Genomic DNA, 26,194 nt, shown 5'->3' with positions numbered 1-26,194 from the left:
TGTATCTCTTTCTGTCAAATAAATCTTTAAAAATAAATAAAAAATAAATAATAATTACTTTGAATGGAAATGGACTCAACACTGCAATCAAGACACAGGGTGACAGAATGGATTACAAAACAAGACCCATCTATATGCTACCTACAAGAGACTCATTTTATTTTATTTTTTAAAGATTTTATTTGACAGAGAGAGAGAGCGAGAGCAGGAACACAAGCAGGGGGAGAGGGAGAAGCAGGCCCCCCGCCGTGCAGGGAGCCTGATGCGGGGTTTGATCCCAGGACCCTGGGATCATGACCTGAGCTGAAGGCAGACGCTTAACAACTGAGCCACCCAGGTGCCCCAAGAAACTCATTTTAGACCTAAAGACACCTGCAGATTGAAAGCGAGGGGATGGAGAAACATCTATCATGCAAATGGACATCAAAAGAAAGCCTGAATAGCAATACTATATCAGACAAAATAGACTTTAAAACAAAGACTTTAACAAGAAACAAAGAAGGGCACTATAAGAATAAACAGGACAATTCAACAAGAAGATGGTAACAATTGTAAATATTTATGCATCCCACATGGGAGTACCCAAATACATAAAATAGTTAATAACAAACTCAAAGGAACTAATCAATAATAGTAGGGGACTTAACACCCCACTTACATCAATGGACAGATCATCTAAACAGAAAATCAACAAGGAAACAGTGGCTTTGAATGACAACCTGGACCAGATGGATTTCACAGATATATTCAGAACATCCCATTCTAAAACAGCAGAATACACATTCTTTTCAAGTGCACATGGAACATTCTCCAGAACAGATCACATATTAGGCCACACAACAAAACTCAAAAATTCAAAATGATCAACATTATACCATGAGCCTTTTCTGACCACAACGCTATGAAACTAGAAGTCAACAAGAGAAAATCTGGAAAGACCACAAAGACATGGAGGTTAAATAACATGCTACTAAAAAATGAATGGGTCAACCAGGAAGTAAAAGAAGAAATTAAAAAGCACATAGAAACAAATGAAAGTGAAAACACAATGGTTCAAAACCTTCGGGATGCAGCAAAAGCGATTCTAAGAGGGAAGTTTATAGAAACAGGCTTACCTCAAGAAGCAAGGGCAATAAACAAAGCCTAAAACAATAGGAGGGAGGAAATAATAAAGATTAGAGCAGAAATAAATGATAGGGAAATTAAAAAAAAACAACAACAATAGAACAGATCAAGAAAACCAGGAGCTGGTTCTTTGAAAAAAATCAATAAAATTGATAAACCTTTAGCCAGACTTATCAAGAAAAAAAGAGAAAGGACCCAAATAAATAAAACTGAGAGAGAAGAGAAATAACAACAAACACCACAGAAATATAAACAATTATAAGAGAATATTATGAAAACTATATGCCAACAAATTGGACAACTTAGAAGAAATGGATAAATTCCTAGAAACATATAACCTATCAAAACTGAAACAGGAAGAAAGAAAATTTGAACAGACTGATTACTGGCAAAGAAATTGAATCAGTAATCAAAAAACTCCCAACAAACTGAAGTCCAGGACCAGATGGCTTCACAGGTGAATGGGGCTAGACATTTAACGAAGAGTTCATTCCCATTCTTCTCAAACTATTCCCAAAAATAAAAAAGGAAGGAAAACATCCAAGTTCATTTTATAAGGCCAGCATTACTCTGATACCAAACCCAGATGAAGACACCACAAAAAAAAGAAAACTACAGGCCACTATTTCTGATGAACAAAGATGTAAAAATCCTCAACAAAATGCTAGCAAACCCAATCCAACAATACATTAAAAAAAATAATCCACCACAATTAAGTGAGATTTATTCCTGGGCTGCAAGGATAGTTCAGTATTCACAAATCAATCAACGTGATATGTCACATCAATAAGAGAAAGGATAAGAACCATATGATCATTTCAGTAGACACAGAAAAAGCATTTGACAAAGTACAACACCTATTCATGATTAAAAAAACCCTCTACAAAGTAGGTCTAGAGGGAACATACCTCAACATAATAAAGGCCTTATATGAAAAACCCACAGCCAACATCATCCTCAATGGGGAAAAACTGACAGCCTTTCCCTAAAGGTCAGGAACAAGACAGGGATGTCCAATCTCACCACTTTTGTTCAACATAGACTGGAAGTCCTAGCCACAGCAGCCAGACAACCAAAAGAAACAAAAGGCATCCAAATCAGTAATGAAGAAGTAAAACTTTCACTATTTGCAAATGACATGAAACTTATAGAAAACTTGAAGGACTCCATCAAAAAAACGCTAGAACTGATAAATGCATGCAGTAGAGTCACAGGATACAAAATCATTGTACAGAAATCTGTTGCATTTCTATATGCCAATAATGAAGCGGCAGAATTTTTTTTTGAAAATCACATTTACAATTGCACCCAAAATAATAAGATACCTAAGAATAAACATAACCAACGAGATGAAAGACTTGTACTCTGTACAAGACTTGTACACAACGAAATGGAAAAGCATGCCATGCTCATGGACTGGAAGAACAAATACTGTTAAAATATCTATACTACCCAAAGCAATCTACACATTTAATGCAATCCCTATAAAAATACCAATAGCATTTTTTTACAGAACTAGAACAAACAATACTAAAATTTCTATGGAATCACATAAGTCCCTGAATAGCCAAAGCAATCTTGAAAAAGAACAGCAAAGCTGGAGGCACCACAATTCTGGACTTCAAGTTATATTACAAAGCTGTAGTGATCAACACAATATGGTACTACCACAAAAACAGACACCTAGATCAACAGAACAGAATAGAAAACCTAGAAATAAACCCACAATTATATGGTCAATTAATCTATGACAAAGCAGGAAAGCATAGCCAATGGGAAAAACACAGTCTCTTCAACAAACAGTGTTGGGAAAACTGGACAGCAACATTCAAAAGAATGGAACTGGACCACTTACTCACACCATACACAGAAATAAATTCAAAATAGATTAATGACCTAAATGTGAGATCTGAAACCATAAAAATCCTAGAAGAACACAGGCAGTAACCTCTTTAACATCAGCTATAGAAACATCTTTCTAGATATGTCTCCTGAAGCAAGGAAACAAAAACAAAACTATTGGGACTTGATAAAAATAAAAAGCCTCTGCACAGTGAAGGAAACAATCAACAAATCTAAAAGGCAATCTACAGATGGAAGAATATATTTGCAAATGACACAGCCAGTTAAGGGTTAGTATCCAAAATATATAAAGAACTTATAAAACTCAACGCCCAAAACACAAATAATCCAATTAAAAAATGGGCAGAAGATATGAACAGACATTTCTCCAAAGAAGACATACAGATGACCAACAGACACATGAAAAGATCGTTATCATCACTTATCATCAGGGCAATTACAAATTAAAACTACATTGAGATATCACCCCACACCTGTTAGAATGGCTAAAATCAACAACACAAGAAACAAGAGGTATTGCTGAGGATGTGGAGAAAAAGGAACCTTTGTTGCACTGTTGGGAATGCAAACTGGTACAGTCACTCTGGTAAACAGTATGAAGGTTCCTCAAAAAATTAAAAATAGAACTACCCTATGATCCAGCAGTTGCACTACTGGGTATTTACCCAAAGAATATCAAAACTCTGGGGCACCTGGGTGGTCTGTTAAGCATCTGACTTCAGCTCAGCTCATGATCTCAGGGTCCTGGGATTGAGCCCTTCGTCAGGCTCTGCACTCAGCCAGGAGTCGACTTGTCCCTCTCCCTCTCCATCTACCCCTCCCTTGGCTCATGTTTTGTCTCTCTCTCAAATAAATAAAATCTTAAAAAAAAATCAAAACACTAATTCAAAGGGACACATGTTTATAGCAGCACTATTTACAGGAGCCAAGACTGATGAATGGATAAAAAAGATGTGGTGTATATATACAATGGAACATTATTCAGCCATAACAAGGAATGAAATCTTGGGGCACCTGGGTGGCTCAGTCAGTTAAACATCTGCCTTCAACTCAGGTCATGATTCCAGGGTCCCTGCTCAGTAGGGAGTCTGCTTCTCCCTCTACCCCTCCCCACCCCCGTTCATGCTCTCTCTCTCACTCACTCTCTCAAATAAATAAATAAAAATAAAAAATAAAGAATGAAATCTTGCCATTTGCAATGGCATGGATGGAGCTAAAGTGTATAATGCCAAGTGAAATAAGTCAGTCAGAAAAAGACAAATTTGATATGATTTCACTCATGTGGAATTTAAGAAACAAAACAAATGAGCAGTGGGGGAAAAAGAGAGACAAACCAAAAAACAGACTCTCAACTATAGAGGACAAACTGATGGTTACCAGAGGGGAGAGAATGAGGGTGGGGGGAGAATGGGTTAAATAGGCGATGGGGATTAAGGAGTCTCCACTTGTGATGAGCACTGGGTGACTAATATAAAACCTTTAAAAAAAAAAAAAAAAAGGCAGCAAGAGAAAAGCAACCAGTTACCTACAAGGGAAACCCCACAAGGTTATCATTTGATTTTTTTAACAGAAACTTTGCAGGCCAAAAGGGGATAGCATGATATATTCAAAGTGCTGAAAGGAAAAAACCTCCAACCAACAATATTCCTCCCAGAAGGGTCATCATTCAGAAATGAAGGAGAGATAGTTTCCCAGACAAACAAAAGTTAAAGGAGTTTATCACCACTGACTGGTCTTAAAAAAATGTTAAAAGGACTTCTTTAAGTGGAAAAGGCCAAAACTTTAGTAAGAATTTATGAAAGATAAAAACGTCCACTAGTAAAAGCAAACATATAGTAAAGGTAGTAGATCAAATCACTTACAAAATCAATTATATCTACAATAATTAGTTCAGGGATATACAAAATAAAAAGATGTAAAATATAACACCAAATACATAAAACATGGAGAAGGGGAGTAAAAATGTAGTATTTTTACAATGTGTTTTAGAATATGTTCAAACTTGGGCGCCTGGGTGGCTCAGTTGGTTAAGCAACTGCCTTCGGCTCAGGTCATGATCCTGGAGTCCCAGGATCGAGTCCCATATCGGGCTCCTTGCTCAGCAGGGGGGTCTGCTTCTCCCTCTGATCCTCCCCCCTCTCATGTGCTCTCTCTCTCTCATTCTCTCTCTCAAATAAATAAAATCTTCAAAAAAAAAAAATAGAATATGTTCAAACTTAAGCAAACATCAACTTAAAATAGACTCCTGTATACATAGGATGTTATACATAAACCTCATGGCAACCACAAACCAAAAACCGATAATAAATACACAAAAATAAAGAGAAAGAAATCTAAGCCTAACACTAAAGAAAATCATCAAATCACAAGGGAAGAGAGCAAAAAAGAAGAACAGAGAAGAACTACAAAACAACCATAAAACAAGTAACAAAATGGCAATAAACACATACCTATCAATAACTACTTTAAATGTAAATGGACTAAATGTTCTAGTCAAAAGACATAGGGTGACTGGAGGAAAAAAAAAAAAAAGACCCATCTATATGTTGCCTAGAAGAGACTCACTTCAGACCTCAAGACACACAGACTTAAAGTGAAGACATGGAAAAAGATACTCCATGCAAATGGAATAAAAAAAAAAGCTGGGGTAGTAATACTTATATCAGACAAAATAGACTTTAAAACAAAGACTATAACAAGAGACAAAGAAGGCCTTAAATAATGTAAAAGGGATCAATCCTACGAGAATATATAACAATTGTAAATATCTATACACCCAACATAGGAGTACCTAAATATATAAAGCAAATACTTACAGATACAAAGGGGGAAACTAACAGTAATACAATCATAGTAGGGGACACCCCACTTCCATCTAAGAGGAAAGTTTATAGCAATACAGGCCTATCTTAAGAAACAAGAAAAATCTCAATCTAATCTTACACCTAAAAAAAAAAAAAGAGAGAAAGAGAAGAATAAATCTCAAAGTCATTAGAAGGAAGGAAATAATAAAGATCAGAGCTGAAAAAATAGAGCCAAAAAAAACAATAGAAAGGATGAAACTAAGAGCTAGTTCTTTAAAAAGATAAAACATTAGACACTCAAAGGAAAAAAGAGGACTCAAAATCAGAAATGAAAGAGAAGTTGCAACTGACACCACAGAAATACAAAGCATTACAAATGGCTACTACAAAAATTGTACATCAACATATTGGACAACCTGGAAGAAATAGGTAAATACCTAGAAACATACAATCTTTCAAAACTGAAAAGGGAAGAAAAAGATAATCTGAACAGACCAATTACTAGTAATAAATTTAATCAGTAATCAAAAAGCTCCCAACAAACAAAAGTCTAGGACCAGCTGGCTTCACAAGTGAATTCTACCAAACATAAGAGTTAATACATATCCTCAAACTTTTTCAAAAAAACTGAAGAGGAAGGAATGCTTCCAAATTCATTCTACAAAGCCAGCATTAACCTGATACCAAAAAGAAAAATACTATGACAAAAGAAAATTCCAGGCCAATATCCTTGATGAACATGATGCAAAAATCCTCAACAAACTGAATTCAACAATACATTAAAAGGACCATTCACCATGATCAAGTGAGATTTATTCCAAGTAAGCAGGGATGGTTCGATATCCACAAATCAGTCAACGTGATACATCGCATTAACAAAAAAATGATAAAAAAATCACATGATCGTCTAAATGGTAGAAAAGGCATTGGATAAAATTCAGCATCCATTCATGATAAAAACTCTCAACAATGTGGGGATAGAAGGAATATACCTCAACATAATAAAGGCCATATATGAAAAACCCACAGCTAACATCATACTCAAGGGTAAAAAGCTGAAAGCGTTTCCTCTAAGATCAGGAACAAAACAAGGATATCCACTCTCACCACTTTTATTTAACATAATACTAGAAGCCCTAGCTGCAGCAATCAGACAAGAAAAAGAAATAAAAGGCATCCCAATTGGTAAGGAAGAAGTAAAACTGTCACTATTTGCAGATGACATGATGCCATATATAGAAACCCTAAAGACTCCACCAGAAACTTATTAGAATAAATGAATTCAGTAAAGTTGTAGGATGCAAAATTAATATCGAGAAATCTGTTGCATTTCTATACGCTAATAATGAATTATAAGAGAAATTACAAAAACAATCTCATTTACAACTGTATCAAGAACAATAAAATACCTAGGAATAAATTTAACCAAAGAGGTGAAAGACCTGTACTCTTAAGACATTATTAAAGAAATTAAAGATGATACAAATAAAAAGATATACCATTCTCATGTATTGGAAGAATTAATATTGTTAAAATGTCCATCCACACTACCCAAAGCAATCTACAGATTCAGTGCAATCCCTCTCAAAATACGAAAAGCATTTTTCACAGAACTAGAATAAATAATCCTAAAATTGGTATGGAACTCCAAAAGTCCCCAAATAGCCAAAGCAATCTTGAAAAAGGACAAAGCTGGAGGTATCACAATAACAGATTTCAAACTATAGTACAGAGCTATAGTCATGAAAACAGTATGGAACTGGCACAAATATAGACACACAGATCAATGGAACAGAGTAGAGAACCCCAAAATAAACTGTACTTATATGGTCAATTAATCTACAACAAAGGAGGCAAGGATACACAATGGGGAAAAGACAGTCTCTTAAATAAATGGTGTTGGGAAACCTGGGCAGCTACACAAAAAAGAATAAAACCGGATCATTTTCCTATACTATTTACAAAAATAAAATTGATTAAAGACCTAAATGTGGGGCACTTGGGTGGCTCAGTCATTAAGCGTCTGCCTTCAGCTCAGCTCATAGTCCCAGGGTCCTGGGATCGAGCCCCAAATCGGGGTCCCTGCTTGGCGGGAAGCCTGCTTCTCCCTCTCCCACTCCCCCTGCTTGTGTTCCCTCTCTCGCTGTGTCTCTCTGTGTCAAATAAATTTAAATAAATAAATAAATAAATAAATAAATAAATAAATAAATAAATAAATAAATAAAATAAAACAAAGACCTAAATGTAAGACTTGAGACAGTAAAACTCCTAAAAGAAAATATAGACAAGTAATACTCTTGAACATTGGTCTTAGCAGTAATTTTTTGGATCTGTCTCCTCAGACAAGGGCAACAAAAGCAAAAATAAGCAAGTGGGACTATATCAAAATAAAAAGCTCTTTCACAACAAAGAAAATCATCAACAAAACAAAAAGGACACCTACAGAATGGGAGAAGATATTTGCAAATAATATATTCAGTAAGGATTAACATCCAAAATATATTTAAAAACTCATACAACTCGTAGCCAAAAAAACAAACAATGGAATTTAAAAATGGACAGAGGATCTGAATAGATGTTTTTCCCAAAAAAAGACATACAGATGGCTAACAGACACATGAAAAGATGGTCATCATCACTAATCATCAGGGAAATGCAAATCAAAACCACAGTGAGATATCACCTGACATCTGTCAGAATGGCTCGTATCAAAAACACAAGAAGTAACAAGTGTTAGCAAGAATATAGATAAAAGGGGACCCTCTTGCACTGTTGGTCTATTGTTGAGAATGTAAATTTGGTGCAGCCACTTTGGAAAACAGCATGGAGGTTCCTCAAAAAATTAAAAAGACAAATACCATATGATCTAGTAATTGTACCACTGGGTATTTACCCAAGGAGAACAAAAACACTAATTTGAAAAGATATATACTTCCCTATGTTTATTACAGCATATTTACAATAGCCAAGATAAGGAAGCAACCTAAGTATCCACTGATAGATGAATGAATAAAGAAGATATTGTGTACACACACACACACAAGAATATTACTCAGCCAGAAAAAAGAATGAAATCCTGCCATTTGTGACATGGATAGACCTAAAAGGTGTTATGCAAGGTGAAATAAGACAGAGAAACAGAAATACCATATGATTTCACTTATATGTGGAATCTGAAAGACAAAACAGAAACAGATTTATAAATACAGAGAACAAAGTGGTGGCTACCAGAAGGGAAGGGAATAAGAAGATGAGTGAAATAGGCGAAGGGGATTAAGAGGTACAAACTTCCAGTTATAAAATAAATAAGCTTTTATTTTATTGTAAATAAAATGGGGTATAAGTACAGCATGAGGAATGTAGTCAATAATATTGTAATAACTTTGTATGGTGACAGATGGTAACTATACTTAACTGTGGTGAGCATTTTATAATGTATATAAATGTCGAATCACTATATTATACACCTGAAATTAATATAATATTGTATATCAACCAAACCTTAAATAAAAGCAAATAATTTTTAAAAAAATAAAGGACTTGCCTGCAGTAAAAATAAAAAAAACAAGATGATCAGATTATGATAAGTGCCCTGAAGGAAATGAATAGGGCCATGTAACTGATAACAAGGAAAGACAGAGAGCTACTTTAGGGTCATCAGAGGAACAGACAACTGAGCAGCCGTTCAGGGGAGAACATAAGAAAATGTATTGTGGGCACAAATCTGATATGAGAAAGAACCTGGTGTAATGGAGGAATAGAGGGAGGCCAGTATGGTTGTATGGTATTGAGGAATGAAGTTGGAAAAGGAGGCAAGCCTGATAATGAAGGACCTTGGAAGCCACCACAGGGAAAACCAGGAAGGGCTTTAGAAGGAATGATCTAAGTATAGTTTCCATATTTTTAAGCTTATTCATGTGGCTGTGGAGAACCAACTGTAGGAAGCAAGAATGGAAAGGCTCAGCATGTTAATTCTGGTGAAAGTGAAGGAGGCTTAACCTAGTAGCAGTGGAAATGTAGGACTGACACAATTTGCTGGTGGATTAGATATGGAGGAGAAGAGAGGAGCCCCAAGAAGAAACCCTAAGCAACTGAGTAAACTTTGCTCCATTTATTAAGGTGGGAAAGACATTTACTCTCCCACCTTAAACAACTGGAAAAAAAAAAAAAAGAAAAACATATGAAAAATGGGTTTTAAATGTTGGACAATAGACAGTAAGAAAGGAATTAGATGAGTTGAGCCCCATGACTGCCCCAGATTACTGCTTACAGGCCATTTCTAGGCTGTGGTACAGGAAGGGGGAACCCAAACCAAACCAAGCAGTCTTGCTGTGTTGAGAAGACAGAGTTAAGAATTTGGAAAGGCCAAGACAGCTGGAATTTGCAAAAGACAGTACCAGAGAGAAGACAGCTGCATAGAGAGGACAGTTCCAAAAAAATGTGCAGAGGGTTCCTTTCAAGTTTTTAGGTAAGTACTGATCAGCGCAATACCTGTTGTTGGGAAATACCAAACAAGGAAAGAACTACCAAAAAGAAGCAAGCAGAGACATTCTGAGCTGGGACTAGTTTGTGTTCCCACAGTCAAATTGGAAAAACCTCATATAATAAACAAGACATTGGGGTGACTACTCAGGAGGATACTGCTTCAATAGGGGAGAAAAGTAGCCCTGAGTAAATGGTGCTCTGGCCCACCCAACAAAGCTTCAAAGCAAGCCTTGAAGTGATCAAACTGTTTCCAAGTAACTTAACTGTATTCCAAAACAAAGCTCAAGAAGATTTAAAAGAATACACACATGTACACAAAAACCTAACACCCAATAGTATAAAATTCACATTCAATTAAAAAATTACCAGGCATGCAGAGTAGCAGGAAAATATTACCCAAAGTAAGAAAAATCAATCATTAAAAACAAACCCCAAATGACACAGATGATAACTCTTTTAATGTCCTTATTTACTATTTCTATTATAAATATATTATGTTAAACAAGATAGAGAAAAGAAATGGCATATTAAAGAGAGACGTGAAAGATTTTAAAAAATCGAATTTCCACCGACAAAAATACATTAGGTAAGATTAACATCAAATTAGTGCAGAAGAATAAGTTGGTGAACTTTGAAGGCATGGCAACAGAAACTATCCAAACTTAAAGACAGAGAAAGAAGATGGGAAATGTACAAAACATCAGTAAGGTGTGGGACAACTTCAAGCAGACTAACGTACATGTAAATTGGAGTCCCAGAAGGAGGTAGGAGAGAGTGGGGTAGAGAAAACTTATTTTAGGAAATTTTTTCCTAAAAAATTTTAACAGCCAAAATTAAACTATATAAATCCACAAGTCCAATAAGTGCAACAAACCCCAAGCACAAAAATCATGAAGAACACTACACCAATGCACATTATAATTAAACTGCACAAATTTGATGATAAAAACCTTAAATTAAAAGCAGCAGAGGTTTAAAAAGATAAGAATGACAGCAGACTTCTTATCAGAAACAACACAATCCAGGAGATAGTAGAGCAACAACACCTTTAAAACTAGAGTTTTAGACCCAACAGAAATACCTTTCAAATATAGATTCAAAAATCTTTCTCAACAAGGTAGCCTTGTACACATTGCTAAAAGGATTTTGGATTTTTATCTTCAAAGTAACTGTAAGCCACCAGTAGATTCTAAATGATGAGTTGCATTTTAGGAAAGACACATTAACTTTCTGAGAATAGATTGGGCTTGGGGGACAAGGGGCCATATCCCCCATTGGGGGTAAGAGCAAAGGAAGCATAAACTTGTTCACAAAAACAAAGAATGTTGACATCAACTGGGGTCATAAAAGTGGGTATGGAGCACAGTGCATTGATTAGAAAAATATCTAGAAGACAGTTAACTCAAAGATTTAGTGCCTGGACGTGAGGTTTGAGGAAGAGGAAGGAATCAAGAATGATTCCTGTTTCCAACATGAGCAACTATACTTATATATAATTTTATCCACCTGAAAAAATAGTTTAAACCAATTATACACTATCTAAACTGTAACTGCAACAACCCATCAGAGTAAACTATTCTAAATACTGCATTTAAACTAAACAATCACTGTGTAAAAGTTGCAAATAAAAACCAAACAGCACTTTTTTGTAGGAGAAAAGATACAGGCATGAGCTTTGTTCATCTGAAATTTGCACTGAGCTCAATCTTGAATTGACACAGTTGCTATTGTTCCTTATGGAAAATAGTAAAAGCATGATTTCTAGGAGCCATCTGATGAGACACTGAAGTGCCTTTACAAAACAGTTGCTTCTACAGGCAAAATCACTATAATGGGGCTGTACCTTTAAAAGAAATTATAACTCTCATGCAGCATTTAAAATGGCTGCAAATTTTTGGTAATCCCTCCTAGTTCAGAAACCTTGCTTCCTATGTTTCTATCTTCACAGATAGGAATCTATTGGTGAAAGAATTTCTAAAGGTCTTAAATAGTAACAACAAATGTTTGTCATGGATTTACAAAGTGCTACATACTATATGTTGCATTAAGTATCTTACATGATAATTTCATTCAACCTTAAAAACTCTGTTAGGTAGTGTTCCATGAGTCATGGAACACTACATCAAAAACTAATGATGTGATGTATGGTGATTAACATAACATAATAAAATAAATAATAATAATAAAAAACAACAACAAAAACTCTATTAGGTAGTAGTTATTCCCAATTAACAGATGAAGAAATTAAGATGCACAGAGTTTAAGTAATTTGCCTTAGATTATGAAGCTAGTAAGTTGCAGAGCCAAGGATATGAACCCAGATAGGTCTGATCTCAATCCCTGGACTCTTGAGAAGTTCATCTTTAAACTTCAAAAATCTTCCTGCACATTAGGATATGTATAATTGATACAGTGATTTTGTGTGGGTACATACTTTACATGTAATACCTAGGTTTCTAAATCATTTCCTTCTAAAAATTCACAAAATGAAGGGGAATGAAAGTACGCTTATCATGTGATGAGCACTGACTAAAGTATAGAATTGTTGAAACATTATATTGTATGCCTGGAAATAATATAACACTGCAGGTTAATTCTATTTCAATAAAACAATAAGATAAAATAAAAATTCATAAAATCTTATCATTAAAATGTTCAGGCTTTCAATTTGCCTCAAGAGATTCTTCAAAGCAGACAGTTTAAGAGCAAGAATTGTATGTAGGCTACGAGAGTTTTCATTAACATATGTATATGCATGTGTGTGTAACGGAATGCTGATGAGAGAATCCAAATCATCAAACGCATACCTTGGCTGAGTACAGACACTAAGGACCTGAAATTGAACCGAGGTTCGGGTACCTTGAGTCGTACAACAGACAAACTATCCACGCTTCACTTAGCACTGTGATAGGCAACAGGCTCAGATGATTTATGTGGAAACCGTGTTATATGATGGACATGAACGAGTACGTGAATTACATGGCACATTACATGCATGTCTCTTTCCCCAACTATGCAGTTCTTAGGATTAACTTCAAAACTGTAAACGAATTAAAATTTTCTCCACCATTAACTGAAATTCACAGGTTAAAAGGTTATTTTTGTTTCTGCAACAACAACAAAAAAGCCTAGAAACTGAAATTCTCCAAGAAAATTCTTTTATTTGGGTTCAACCTAAAATAGTTTAAATTTGATATCTCTCTGCTAGAGAAAAGAAATCTCCAATTGTTTAGACTTAATAGAAAAGTACTGAATTTGCCATTTCCAAGAGAGGATATTTTCTTCATGCGTCAGGCATCTACCATAGTAACCCAAAAGACTACTTGCAGTAAATATAACTGTCACAGCACTAAAGTGCCCCAAATCAACTTTCCTAACTTAGAAAGTTGTCCTTATGTTACCACAACGCACGATCTTTAGTCTCCTGACTATTCATATTATTTGAAAACCATGAAAATACAACTTTTGGCGTGCACGCCCCGCTGGAAAAAGATCTGTTCCTCTGAAAACACCATTCATAAGATTAGGCAGAGCTGAGGGCACCTCTGTGTGTGAACAAGCAGGTGGGTGTCTCATGGTTTCTGCAAGTCCTCTCCTTCCTCAATGGGTCAGTACTGATGCCAGCAAGGGAAGAGTCCAGGCACATGGCTCAGCTTATGACTTAATTTTCCACAGCTAAGAAAAGAAAATCACCAGAATAAGTTAGTTTTAAGACCAACAGTTGGGGTTTCCAGGGCACTTACATGACTATGAACCGAGAACCCTTTACATGAGAAGAACAATAGCAACCACAGAACACCATAGAAAAGAAACATGAACAATTCCCAGGGTCAGAAATGACATACTGCAGTTCATGGGTCTTGGATTTTCATTCGTTCTACCTCTGTGCATTTCCCTAGATGAGAGGATGACCATTCCCCAGCCCATGCTACTAGACTGACATGAGAGTCAAACTTGATTTTGTGTTCCATTCAAGAGCACAGTCTATTCTACTTGTGTCAAATGAGAAAACCTAAGCCCAGAAGCCTGTGCACCACCATCAAAATGTCTATTTTACCTCAAGAGAGCTTTCCATGCCACTCTCCAGTCTCCCAATATCTCTCTCTCTCTCTCTCTCTCTCACACACACACACACACACACAGGGTGAAGAGCAAGGATTCTAATATTTGGTAATTTTTAAGACTAAGGCAGATGCTACAGAGTACTCGTCCCACTTACTCTTATATTAAATCCTAGAAGATCACTTATAACACCTGAGACAGCAGAAAGGATAACGACTCGTGTGATATTGTAGATTAAGGGATTCATTGTCAGTCCATAGAGTCTAAATGGTGTGTCCAGCTCCTACAAAAGCAGGAAAGAACAGAGATGAGATCCATGACCTCTCGATGGCCCCCAGTGATTTCTGGGCTGTTTTTTAGGCCTTGGGTGAGGATGACTGCGTCAGGCCATCTTTCCTTCATGTTCAATAGCTGCTTTCTAAAAACCTGTAATGGACTCTCATCTACTTTTCCACTAGCTAAGTGTTTAAAGGTGGGTTTGCGCGGTATGTTATTTGTGATTTTTAAAAAATCTTAATTTGAAAAATGTGACAGACGTCAGCAATAACCAGAACCTGGGTAACGAGATGAGAAATTTTTTTCTATATAGTCATTAACCCCAAACTATCAAGTTGGCATTTTTAATGTACACAGCCCGGCATCTATCTGCTGCTAGGGTCTCCTCCAATAAGTAAAGCATTGATTTAAGTGCTAGTAAAAGTGTATCACAGGGTGTTACTTACTTTCAATAACTTGGTGGACAGCTTTAATACATTATTTACTAGAGTAAGCTGTTCTTTCTTATTCGGCTTTTTCTCCATCTTAAGATATAAATTAATCTAAGGGGAAAAGGAGAGATTTAGGTAAATGTCCAGAAAAAGATAGGTACATACTGCATAAAGTCTGGCAGATTCAAGAGTAATATTTTCAAATAAAATAAATTTTGAAATTCCTGCAGTTATTTCTACGGAACACATATGTCACATACCCTACCCCCCAGCCCACTCAGTCACATCTGGCAAAGAAAAGCCACTTAGTGGATTTAAGAAAAAAAAAAAAGTAATTTAAATATCAAAACAATGAAAGTGTAATACTAATTTTAACAATTAACATGTGCATCCCTTCAGTTCAAAAGCTCTGTCTTACTCCTTTTGGTGTCCCCCACATAATCTAACATCCTCGGAAACACTAATGGGATGTAAGAAGATAGCTGCTGATTTTCACTTGCTATATTTCCTTATTTTTTCTCTGCTAGGAAATATTCTCCACTATAATTCTAAGGTAAAAAAAGAAAATCTAATGATACCAAAATGTTTTTATTTACAACTTATGGATAAACATGAAATCAAAAACAAACAAAACCCCTTTATACTACTCTCTGTTTATAAGAAACCTTTCCCAGTCTTAAAATCCAGTCACATACTAAAGAGCAAGCATTTTCCAAACACTGAATGTATTCTATGGCTGATATAGAAGAAATGCAAGAAGCTTATTAAACATGCTTAAATGACAAGTACTATAAAGATCTAATACTTGATGTGAAATATGAGATTAAAGACATGCTCCATTACCACCAATAAAGATACCTTTATAATATACAAAATACTTCCAGTCCATAAGATCTTAATTCTTACAATCCTGGGACCAGGTGGGGAAGATTATTACCCTCATGTTAAAAAGAGGAAACACTTATACAGTAGCATATATTGGAGCAGAGTGACTTGTAAGTTCATACAGCTAGAAAGTGCTAAACCTAGACTCAACCCTGAATCTTCTGCACAGATCTTATTATGCCATCTCTAACCACAGAACCAAACTGACAAGGACCAATCAATACCTGCTCAGTAAGTAATATTGAAACATTGCTGTATTTCTTATTGGTTTCAGACCCCAGTGAAGCCAGACGCAGTAAGAAAAGTAGTAAAGCTGTTTCCCAGATCAAAAATTCCCAATTATAAGCATCATTCAGGAAAGTTTTATGCCCTTGGAGAACCTATACAAAGGACCAAAAAAAGTTAAGTTTTTCATTTGTCTCAAAATCTCTAGTTACTCCTTTACTCTAGCAATTTAAAAAGATTTATAAGTTACCAATATTTTATACTCAAAGCAGGAGAGTTTTAGTACTCATATAAAGCATTCTCTATTTAACTAATCACTATTTCTTTAAGTTCTCTGGTTTTTCCCTTTGCATGAAAGACAGCAAAAGTCTGGAAGTAACAAAGAAGGAAAACGTACAACAAGTAAAATAAGACAAAGACATTTCCAGCCTTTTAACCACTAGTGTGCCTACTCATGATTATGTGGTGACCATTTTTTAAAGTATTAAGTTTGCATTTATATGACTAGTAGAGCTTCCTAAAACATGTGGCCCATCCTGCTGGTATGACTAGAAAATCCTGAGGATCGGGCTCTTTACTCCATTTGAGGAGTAGTAACAACAACAAATAACAGCAGCAGCAGTTACCAGTTATCAAATGCCTATTATGTGTCAAGTTTTCTGGTAAAAGTCTTTGGTTTTTTCAAAATTTACTCAAGTAAAGCCCAAGGTAAAATGGAACTGACTGAAAAAGTATACAGAGAACCCTAACTGAAACCAAATGCTGGCCTTCGGAAAACCAGTAAGTCCCAGAGCAGCTCCCTTCTCCATCTCTCTTCCTCGAGGGCCATTTGGGCTCTCATCACCGCTCCTCTTAGCTAATTCTGTTGCCTTCCAAGATCCTTGGTTACTGCTCCCCCAACTTTGACTTTCTCCAGCTTTGGTTTATCATAGCACCCTACTAGCCCCACTGATCCCCAGACCTTTCTTCTCCAAAGTCCACCACTGTTATCTCAGCTTTTCAGTTCTAAGTCCCAAAAGAGGGATACATTTAGCTTAGCCTGGGTCAAGTGTTCACCCCTGCCAATCAGTTATAACTGGGGGATGAAAGTAGCAGCTAGTTGCAACCTAGGTCCACCTCTTCGGCAGGGTGGTTTGTTGTGTAGCAATAGATAACACACAAACCACAGCCAAATGGCTATAAAACCAAACACAAAGAAAAACTCTTAAAACCAGCCAGAGAAAAAGGACATTAGGACATTTTAAAGGACATTTAAAAGGACAAAAGGACATTTTAAAAGAGCAGCAATAAGACAAACAGCTGACTTCTCAAGATAAAACATGGAAATCAGAAGAAAACAGAATCCTAACAGTACTGAAAGTAACTGGCAACCTAGAAATGTATATTCAGCAAAAGCATCCTTTAAACATGAAAGTGATAAAAGACATTTTCAAACAAACAAAAACAGAATTCAACACCAAGCAGATTATTCTAACAGGAGGAAAATAATCCCAGAGAAAAACAGAAATGCAAAAACTAATGAAAAGGGTAAATACGTAGGTAAATATAAATGAATGACTACAAAAAATAATAATCTTATGGGTTTAAAATATATGTAAAATTTAAGTGAAAGACACTAATAATGGGTGAAAGGGTAAATGAGATAAAGTGTTCTAAGGTTCTAGCATTACCAAGGGAGCAGAAATTAATAATTTATTGGACTATAATAAGCTAAGGATGTATGTTGTAATCTCTGAGATCAGTAGTAGTAAAAGAACATATAACAAGTTAACAGAGAGGATTAAATGGAATACTATAAAATATTAGATTAATAAAAGATGTCAAGAAAGGAGAGAAGAAGGAAAATTAACAGGTAGACCAAATAAGAACTAAATAGTATTTGTATTTATGGTAATTACATTAAATGTAAATGAGCCAGACAATCCAAAACACTAAGACTGTGAAGCTAGATTAAGGAAAAAGCAACCAAAAAAAAAAAAAAAAAAGGATATGTTGATTACAAGAAACATGACTCAAATATGAAGACAAAATAAATGAAAGGGTGGACAAAGGTAACATGCAAAAACTAATCAAAAGACAGCTAGTGTGGTTAATATCAAATAGAGTAGACTTTAAGTTAAGAAACATTAGATTCAGAGACATTTCATAAGATCATGAAAGATAAAGAGCCTGACACTTTTCTAGGTTAAAGAAGACTAAAGAGACAGGATAATTAAATGCACCATGTGGTCCTGGGTTGAGAAAAAGAATAACTATGAAGGTCATAAAAGTCAGCTTCAAGATATATGAAGTGAAAATTGACAGAAATAAAGGGAAAAAAAGAGAAATTCACCATCATAGTGGAATTGAACACACCTCTGCCAATAGCTGAGAATAAGCAGACCAAAAACACAAGTGAGGATGTAGGAGATGCAGGCAACGTAACAAATAAACTTGAACTAATTTACGTAGAGAGAATGTTGCTCACCCAAACAACAGAATACAAGTTCGTTTAAAGCACTGATGGGGATTTAATGAAACGGACCATATGCCAGATAATAAAGCAAGCCTCTACAAATTTCAAAGGAGTGAAAACATTCAGAATATATTCTCTAACCACAGTAGAATTAAGTTAAAACTCAATAAATGGAAAAATACAAGAATAAGCCTGTAACTTCTTATAGTGAAGAAAGCACAAAGGTCCACCTGGTAAAAAAAGGTACAGGGACCTACTGAAAGTATACAGGAGGGAGCCTCAAGGGTCTCCCACTGGCCAAATCTGAGACAATATAGGCATTAAAAGAAATAGAGTAATCGATTACAATCTATTGGATAAAAATCAGAATATATGAGTCCATAATGGAAGGAAGGAAGGAAGAAAAGAAAGGAAAAGGAAAAGGAAAAGGAAAGGAGGGAGGGAGAAAGAAAGGAAGAAAAGAAGGAAGACGGGAAGAAAGGAAGAAGAAACAAAGGAAAGGTCAACCAGAGAGTGACAGCTAACAGATGTGTGGAAGGAAAGATGGAATTAGAAAAATCACTATTTTGTAACCCTCGTGGCATGACAGCCTTATTATCAATCAAAAATTGCCAACTAAAATTAGAGTGATCGTAGAGTAATGAGAATTACTTTATTCTCATTTCAAAAGTAAGGAAAATTAACAAGTATTCAAAATAGCAAAAGAAATTTAGATACATTTAAAAAAAATAGATATTTCAACACAACCATGCTGGTGCCTTGCTCTTGAGAAATAAATTTTTGTCACACACACACACATGTCTAAAATAGATAGTGAACCATATTAGAATTTCCATTTTTCATTAAAACAAATATGAAACTCTTACCTGGGCACAGCAAATGAAAGCAATTGAAAGTGTCAGCAAGAAGACTGAAGATACAACCACATCAACTGAACGCTGTGGACCCCGTCTCTGTGGAGTGAGACACAGAAGTTAATGTTTAAGATTACAGTTGGAGACAGCAATGGCCCTCACATCATTCACATTCTGAATCTAACTACATTAATGTGAAAATAAATGTTTATAAGAAGTTTCTGATGGAGACGAACCATGAGAGACTACGGACTCTGAGAAACAAACTGAGGGCTCTAGAAGGATGGGGGGGTGGGGGGAGGGGTTAACCCGGTGATGGGTATTAAGGAGGGCACGTACTGCATGGAGCACTGGGTATTATACGAAAACAATGGATCATGGATCACTACATCAAAAACTAATGATGTAATGTATGGTGATTAACATAATAAAAAATTAATTAATTAAAAAAAAAGTTGTTTCTGGCATAGGATTTTAACACATTTTGGACATGTTTAACTTTAAGTACTGAAATTCATGCTGTTCCAAATTAAGGGTGTGAGTGATTCACTGATGTATTTTCAGCTGGAATATTTTCCAAAATGTCAGAGAAAGATGCAACTTTCAATTTATGATTCTGCCCTAGGAATTTAAATTGTCTTTTCCCTTTCTAAGCTCTTTTTTACTGACCTCTACCAGCTCAGCAGATAGATCACTTCCAACTTGGAGTCCAGTACGTCTGCCGGCCACTGATACGATCTGTCCAGTGCACAGAACTTAACTACAGTGCCCACTCAGTATCTGCTGCCAGCAAATTTCAGTGAGCAGGTTTCCTGCATATTCTCGCACACACTCTCTACGGTTAGTCGGATGAAACTCACCTTTAGAAAGGAACGCAGTGATAACCATATCTTAATGTTCTCCACTTTTTTAAGTCTGAAATGAGGTATTTCATATTTCCTAGCTTTCCTGGCAGAGGTAATATGGCTGAAGAGTTTTGCAAATAAAAATCTCTAGAGGAGGTTTAAAAAAAAAATCACAAAGTAAAAGGTACATGTGTGTCTCTGTGTATATATTTATATAATTGTAAACAATATTCCCAGTATATACGCAATAATAAAAGGATGAAATTCTAATCAGGGATCACTTAGATCAAGTCAATAGCTCATGACCCTATTGCTTCCAAAGCACATCCCACTGTAATCTATGTCTTCATAATATGGTACACTCCTGACATTTTCAAGGAATATTCTTGGGAGACCTTTGTGAATCCCCAACTTCACAAACACAAATGTTTATACAGCATTCTGGTCTAGACTTTCCATTCACAATCACGTTTTTCGCACATATCACCAAGATATCAAGTCCTCAAATCCTAATTCTAATCAAAATCCAATAACCCTATTTCTCACTTGACCATTTCCCACAGAAACATTCTGGCATTGGGAATAACTACATACGTTACGAATGAGCAAGCACAAAGGCACACTGGGGCACAGGAGCTATGTATGCAGTCCGCCAGGCTCAGTCCCTGCCCAAGCCATGGACTCCTACACATGCGCTCGGCAAAATGCCAGATTACCACATGTCATTTGTGAATAATCAATATCATGAGTGTTTAACCCACAAATACCAAAAGCCCACTCATCAATCCTTCATTGCTCACATTAACTTTTGGAGAGAGAACAAATCAAGAGAACAAAGTCAATTCAATGGAATATCATACGCGAAAGGAGAGGCAAGAAATTTTACTCAATGCTATACTGACCTGTTTATATGTTCTCTCTGCCACACACATCATGAAAAAAAAAATCCAAGTAAGACACAATCGTTCAAAAAAATTAATCATAGACAAAATAATAATAGGTGTAACAGGTGGTGCCCCACAAAAGAGAGTCATGATCTCCTCAGCTGAAATGGACTTTAGCTGGTCAAGGCTCTTCTCACGGAAAAGTCGATGTAAAAAAGGAAAAAATGCTAATCCAATGGTGACGACATTTCCCAGCATCTGATAACCTACTCCTTGCTGATATGCATTAACCTGGGAATTAATTTAAAATGCCCATCACTATTACACAGTTAAACGGAGTTACGAAGCAGTGTTTACCAAGTACTACTTAGATTATTAAAAACTAAATCTGTTTTATAGCTAAAAGAAGTACAGATTTATGACTCTTTGATTTCATTAAAAATTAGGCTTGACTGAGATAAGGAATATTTGCAGAGTGTACCTGAATAATTGATCATGTTCACAGAGAACTTTGTAACAGATAACAAAAATATACTACCAAGTAAATATTCTAACTACAAAACCAAGAAAATATGTATTTGTGTTTCAAAAGCAGAGTCAGTGTTCTGATCACTGAATAGATCCCGTGAAATAGCTGATCATTAAAACAGCTTTTCTGAAAAGTTTGAAAACTCATGAAATCTTACCCTGCTCATGATGATGCCACTTATTTCCAACACAGACATATCCATCTTTTTGCACTCATTCCCTTCCCAGATGATTGCACTAACTCGATCAGAGGCAGGACTTGAGTTCTGAAGCCAGAATAAGTGGTTCTAAAAAAGAAAAACATAAAACTATTTCCATCCACCCTTCTTTCTTTCCTCCGTTGGATTTTCCCCCCGTTGTTCAGTTCTCAGGCCACATACACCAGTGCTGGCCCCTCATCATTCTACTCTCTCCTTCCCAGAGCTCATCGTGCCGATGGCTGCCTCCATGATGCTCATCTCTGGTCCCTTCTTCTTCAATAAGCCAATTTCTTACCTGGAGAGAGGCTCAATGTCTTCTGTGATGACGGGAAGCGGGACTCCGGGATCTTCAAGGTGGCTTCCCTGTCTAAAGGTCTGGAAGTGAGGCTAAGCTTGGTGTACTTGCGGCATGTTAAGGAGAAAAGTATTTCTAGAGCAATGTGACCATAGCGGAGGTGGCAGGAAGTTAGGTAGGAGAGCTGCTAATAGGCCTTACATGTTACATGAATGACTGAGGAGTTAAGCCTGTCTCTGGCCTCATCAGGACACAGAAAAGCATAGAAAACTCAGAGGCTTTAGAAAGCTCAAGATTTAAAAAAAAAAAAAAGTGCCATTTCCTTCTGCCATATAAATTCTTATTCTTCAAGTACCAACTCAAGTCCCATTTCACCAATATAGTCAGCTCATCGCCACAAGCCTCACTACTCTGCCTTCCTCTGAAATTAAAGACCCTTAGAGTCTATCCCAGACAAATTAGCATGTAATTATATGCTACTTTTCTAATGTCCTCTACTTACTTCCCCTATAATCATCTTGTCCTCAAACTAAAATATAAATTTCTAAAAAAAAGGATCACATGGTGTATTTCTTCTCTTTCTACTACAATGCTTAGCATAATGCTGATGATCATTTATTGATTTATTCACTGATGATGCCAAAAAAATGTATGAAGTGCTGACTATGTAACATGTGCCACAGATACAATGGAGAACAAGACAGACGCTATCCTTGACATCAAGGAGCTTACAGACTGATGGAAACATGATTAAATAAAGTTACTACATGGCATGATAAGGGAAGGAAAGAGGGCTTCAGGAGCAAATGAGAAAGGCTTCCTAAGGAAGTATCATTCAAGCCAAGATCTGAAAAAGAAAAAGGAGTGAGCCGAAGGAACGAGTATCAGAGAAAAGTGTGTTCCAGGCAAATAAGCCAGAGGCACATGGGGAACGGTACAGCTCTGAAAGAAGTTCAATTGCGGTAAAGTAGAGCATGTGAGAGCAGGGGGAGGAATGATCAGAGATGAGACTGTATCGGAGCAAATAAACAGAAGCAAATAATCCCAATGGGGGGAAATCGCAGTTAAAGGATTTTAAGGGGAATGACATCATCGTGGCTGCAGTATGGAAGAGCAGATGAAGGGAGCAAGCCCACAGAAGCTGTTAATGATCCAGATAGCCCCAAGGAGGGAAGACACAAGTAGACAGACAGATATTATTCAGTGAAGTCAAGAGGATGTGAGGACCGATTAGAAACATGCTGGGGAGGGTGGGGTCTCCAAGGTTTCTGCCTCAGATGGCCAGTGATGGCATTCAAAAATACGGGGAATAAAAGAAACACAGGGTAGGTAGGGGAATTGGGAAATGAATTCCTTTTGATATGGTGAGTTTCATACTACCTTATATAGGCCTTAAAATTATACTGAAAATCCCAAAAGTGCAAAGAAGGTCAAGATCATCAGGATGCTATGCATAACTACTGAGGGCTAATGTAATTTAGATGAATTCTCAGACTGAATGTAAAGAATATTTAGATTCAAGCTCTGATAGCAAAATTGAAAGAAAAAAGGCTTAAAGCTTTAATGAGAAAAGTGTATGTTGTTTCTGGTTAGTCTTTAAGAATTGTATACATCTCGGGTGCCTGGGTGGCTCAGTCGTTGAGCGTCTGCCTTCAGCTCAGGTCATGATCCCGGGGTCCTGGGATCGAGCCCCACATCGGGATCCCTGCTCGGCGGGAGGTCTGCTTCCCCCTCTCGCACTCCCCCTGCTTGTGTTCCCTCTCTAGCTGTCTGTCTCTGTCAAATAAATAAATAAAATCTTAAAAAAAAAAAAAAAGAATTGTATACATCTAACGAAGCAAGTTTTGTTTTTTTTTTTTAAGGATTTTATTTATTTATTTGACAGAGAGAGACACAGTGAGAGAGGGAACACAAGCAGGGGGAGTGGGAGAGGAGGAGAGGGAGAAGCAGGCTTCCCGCCGAGCAGGGAGCCCGATGCGGGGCTTGATCCCAGGACCCTGGGACCATGACCTGAGCCGAAGGCAGAGGCTTAACGACTGAGCCACCCAGGCGCGCCCTAAAGCAAGTTTTTTTTCATGAAAATGTGTAACCTAAATCAATGGTACCCTAGAGTCAAGAAAATTCACTAATTCAACAAATGAATATCCACCACCCAGTACTTATAAATCACTGTGGAAATATTTAGCCTAAAGAACAACCACCAAAACAGAAGAAATCATGATCACTGCCACCAAACATCTGAAATGTTGATTTGAGACCACTTCTAACCATTCAATCTATCCAGCAGTGGAAAAAGCTCTCTCATGAAGTAACAATCACTCCAGCAGCTCTAGAAGTATTTAAGCAGAGGCCACTGATCATCTGATCGGGTACAAATAATAATGCTAACACTTATTAGGTGCTCACTCTTTGTCAGACATTGTGCTAAGCAATTTATATTACCTCATTAGATCTATCACAATAGTCCCAGGAAGTAGTAACTCTTATTACCACGTAAGAATTCCTACATCAGTTGGAAGGTTCAAATACCTTCTAAGGAATCTCTAATTCCAGACTATCTGATTTTGTGATGTTAATATAAATCCTAAAATTAAAAGCATCACTTGGTTTATACATTATTAGAGAACCAAGCAATGCCATTTCTTAGTAATTCATATATAACACCATGATGTCTAAGAAAATATGAGGTTGATGGACCAAACAACCCTGCTCACATAAAATGAACATTAAGGATCATTCTAAGGAAAATAATGAGAAAAAGTATTATGAATAAAAATTTAGGTTAGGGCAACTCCAGAGTACTCCCCCCTGAGTTCTAATCTCAACATTTTCACTTACAGATTATGTTCAATTTCCTCATCTCTAAATTAGAGATAATAATAATAGTATCTACCATATACGATTATGGTAAGGTCAAATGAGATAATACGGTACCTGGCTTGTAAATACAATGAGTATTGGCTATTATTACCGTCACCTTTACAGACCTGCTGAAAAACATCTTCTTTGGGGTCACGTTTGGTCCCTGAGTGAAGGGTATTCACATGGGCCCCCTCACTGTCACTGGTGACAGACGACCGGCACTCTGGGCCATGCAGCAGGTCGTCCCATAGCATATCCTCAGTCTCCGAGTCATGGCGGGTGCTTTCTGAGTCTCTTCTCAACATGTTGAGGCTTCGAGAGCCACCACTCATGCCCGACCTAGAGCCCTTTCAAGGAAAACAGAACACCAAAACTATATTTTTTTTCATTCATTTTTAAAAGCAATCATATATCTGAAATAAAAGTAAAACAAGTTATCTGTGGTGATGGCTGGCAAGCTTTTTTAAGTGGACCCCCACAAGGCTTCATGTAACAATAATACATTTTAACATGTCAGTGTTGAATTCTGATGATTCTCTAACAAGCAGGACTCTAAAAGGACTCCAAGAAGTTTTTGCCAAATCATGAGACGGCTCCACTCAAGTTCCCTGGGATGACAGTGACCTTTGCAAGCATATCCCAAGGATCTACCCTGGATATAGGTGTGGCCGAGCCTTCTGACATACCCAAAGTGTCCCCTACTCTAAATACCGTGAGCATGACTGCAGATCTAGTCACATCCCAGGGACCTGGCCAAACATGGAAAGGATAGTCAGGCTAAGAAAAGGATGTACGATGCAGCTCTCCTGCAGTACAAACATAAATATGCAAGTCTTTCCACAACCCTGATGGCCTTGTCAATTGAAACAAAAAAAACCACACTACCACCATCTACCCCACTCACCTCTGAATGATAACCTTCCAAATGGACAATATGCCCATGAGCTGCATCACGATATTTGCGGCTCCCACCTCTCAGGGGTCCTTTCTCAAAAATCTGTCTTCATCAGCATTAGTGCCACTTACAAAGGAATGATGCTTAAGAATGAGCTCCATACTCCAAGTAAATGTTAGGGAGCCTTTTGATCCTCTGGGGACTGAGGAAGCTCTTGCTG

General features: G+C 36.8%; 1 protein-coding gene across 12 annotated transcripts in view; it reads right to left on the bottom strand.

The window, feature by feature from the left end:
- Window positions 1-351: 351 nt before the first annotated feature.
- The window catches only part of PHTF1 (putative homeodomain transcription factor 1), a 57,636-nt gene continuing 31,793 nt past the window's right edge, over window positions 352-26,194 (bottom strand). For 10 of the 12 annotated variants that reach the window (XM_045896931.3, XM_045896932.3, XM_045896934.3 and 7 more), the window contains 9 exons: window positions 25,205-25,426; window positions 21,881-22,009; window positions 21,213-21,485; window positions 20,326-20,457; window positions 19,478-19,564; window positions 16,156-16,311; window positions 15,062-15,157; window positions 14,497-14,622; window positions 352-13,952 (listed from right to left, as the gene is read on the bottom strand). In XM_045896931.3, the coding sequence (XP_045752887.1) occupies window positions 13,932-13,952; window positions 14,497-14,622; window positions 15,062-15,157; window positions 16,156-16,311; window positions 19,478-19,564; window positions 20,326-20,457; window positions 21,213-21,485; window positions 21,881-22,009; window positions 25,205-25,426 (1,242 nt within the window). In that variant the 3' untranslated portion in view covers window positions 352-13,931. Of the gene's footprint in view, window positions 13,953-14,496; window positions 14,623-15,061; window positions 15,158-16,155; window positions 16,312-19,477; window positions 19,565-20,071; window positions 20,204-20,325; window positions 20,458-21,212; window positions 21,486-21,880; window positions 22,010-25,204; window positions 25,427-26,194 lie in introns of those variants that run through there. The other 2 variants (XM_064588617.1, XM_045896936.3) reach the window with 2 other exon arrangements.

Source organism: Mirounga angustirostris, unplaced genomic scaffold (genome assembly GCF_029215605.1).
Source record: "Mirounga angustirostris isolate CCGP_5_RB_7025 unplaced genomic scaffold, mMirAng1.0.hap1 SCAF_4, whole genome shotgun sequence".
Lineage (NCBI taxonomy): Eukaryota > Metazoa > Chordata > Mammalia > Carnivora > Phocidae > Mirounga > Mirounga angustirostris.
Note: the sequence above shows the minus strand (reverse complement) of the source record. Positions and strands in the feature narration are given on the sequence as shown.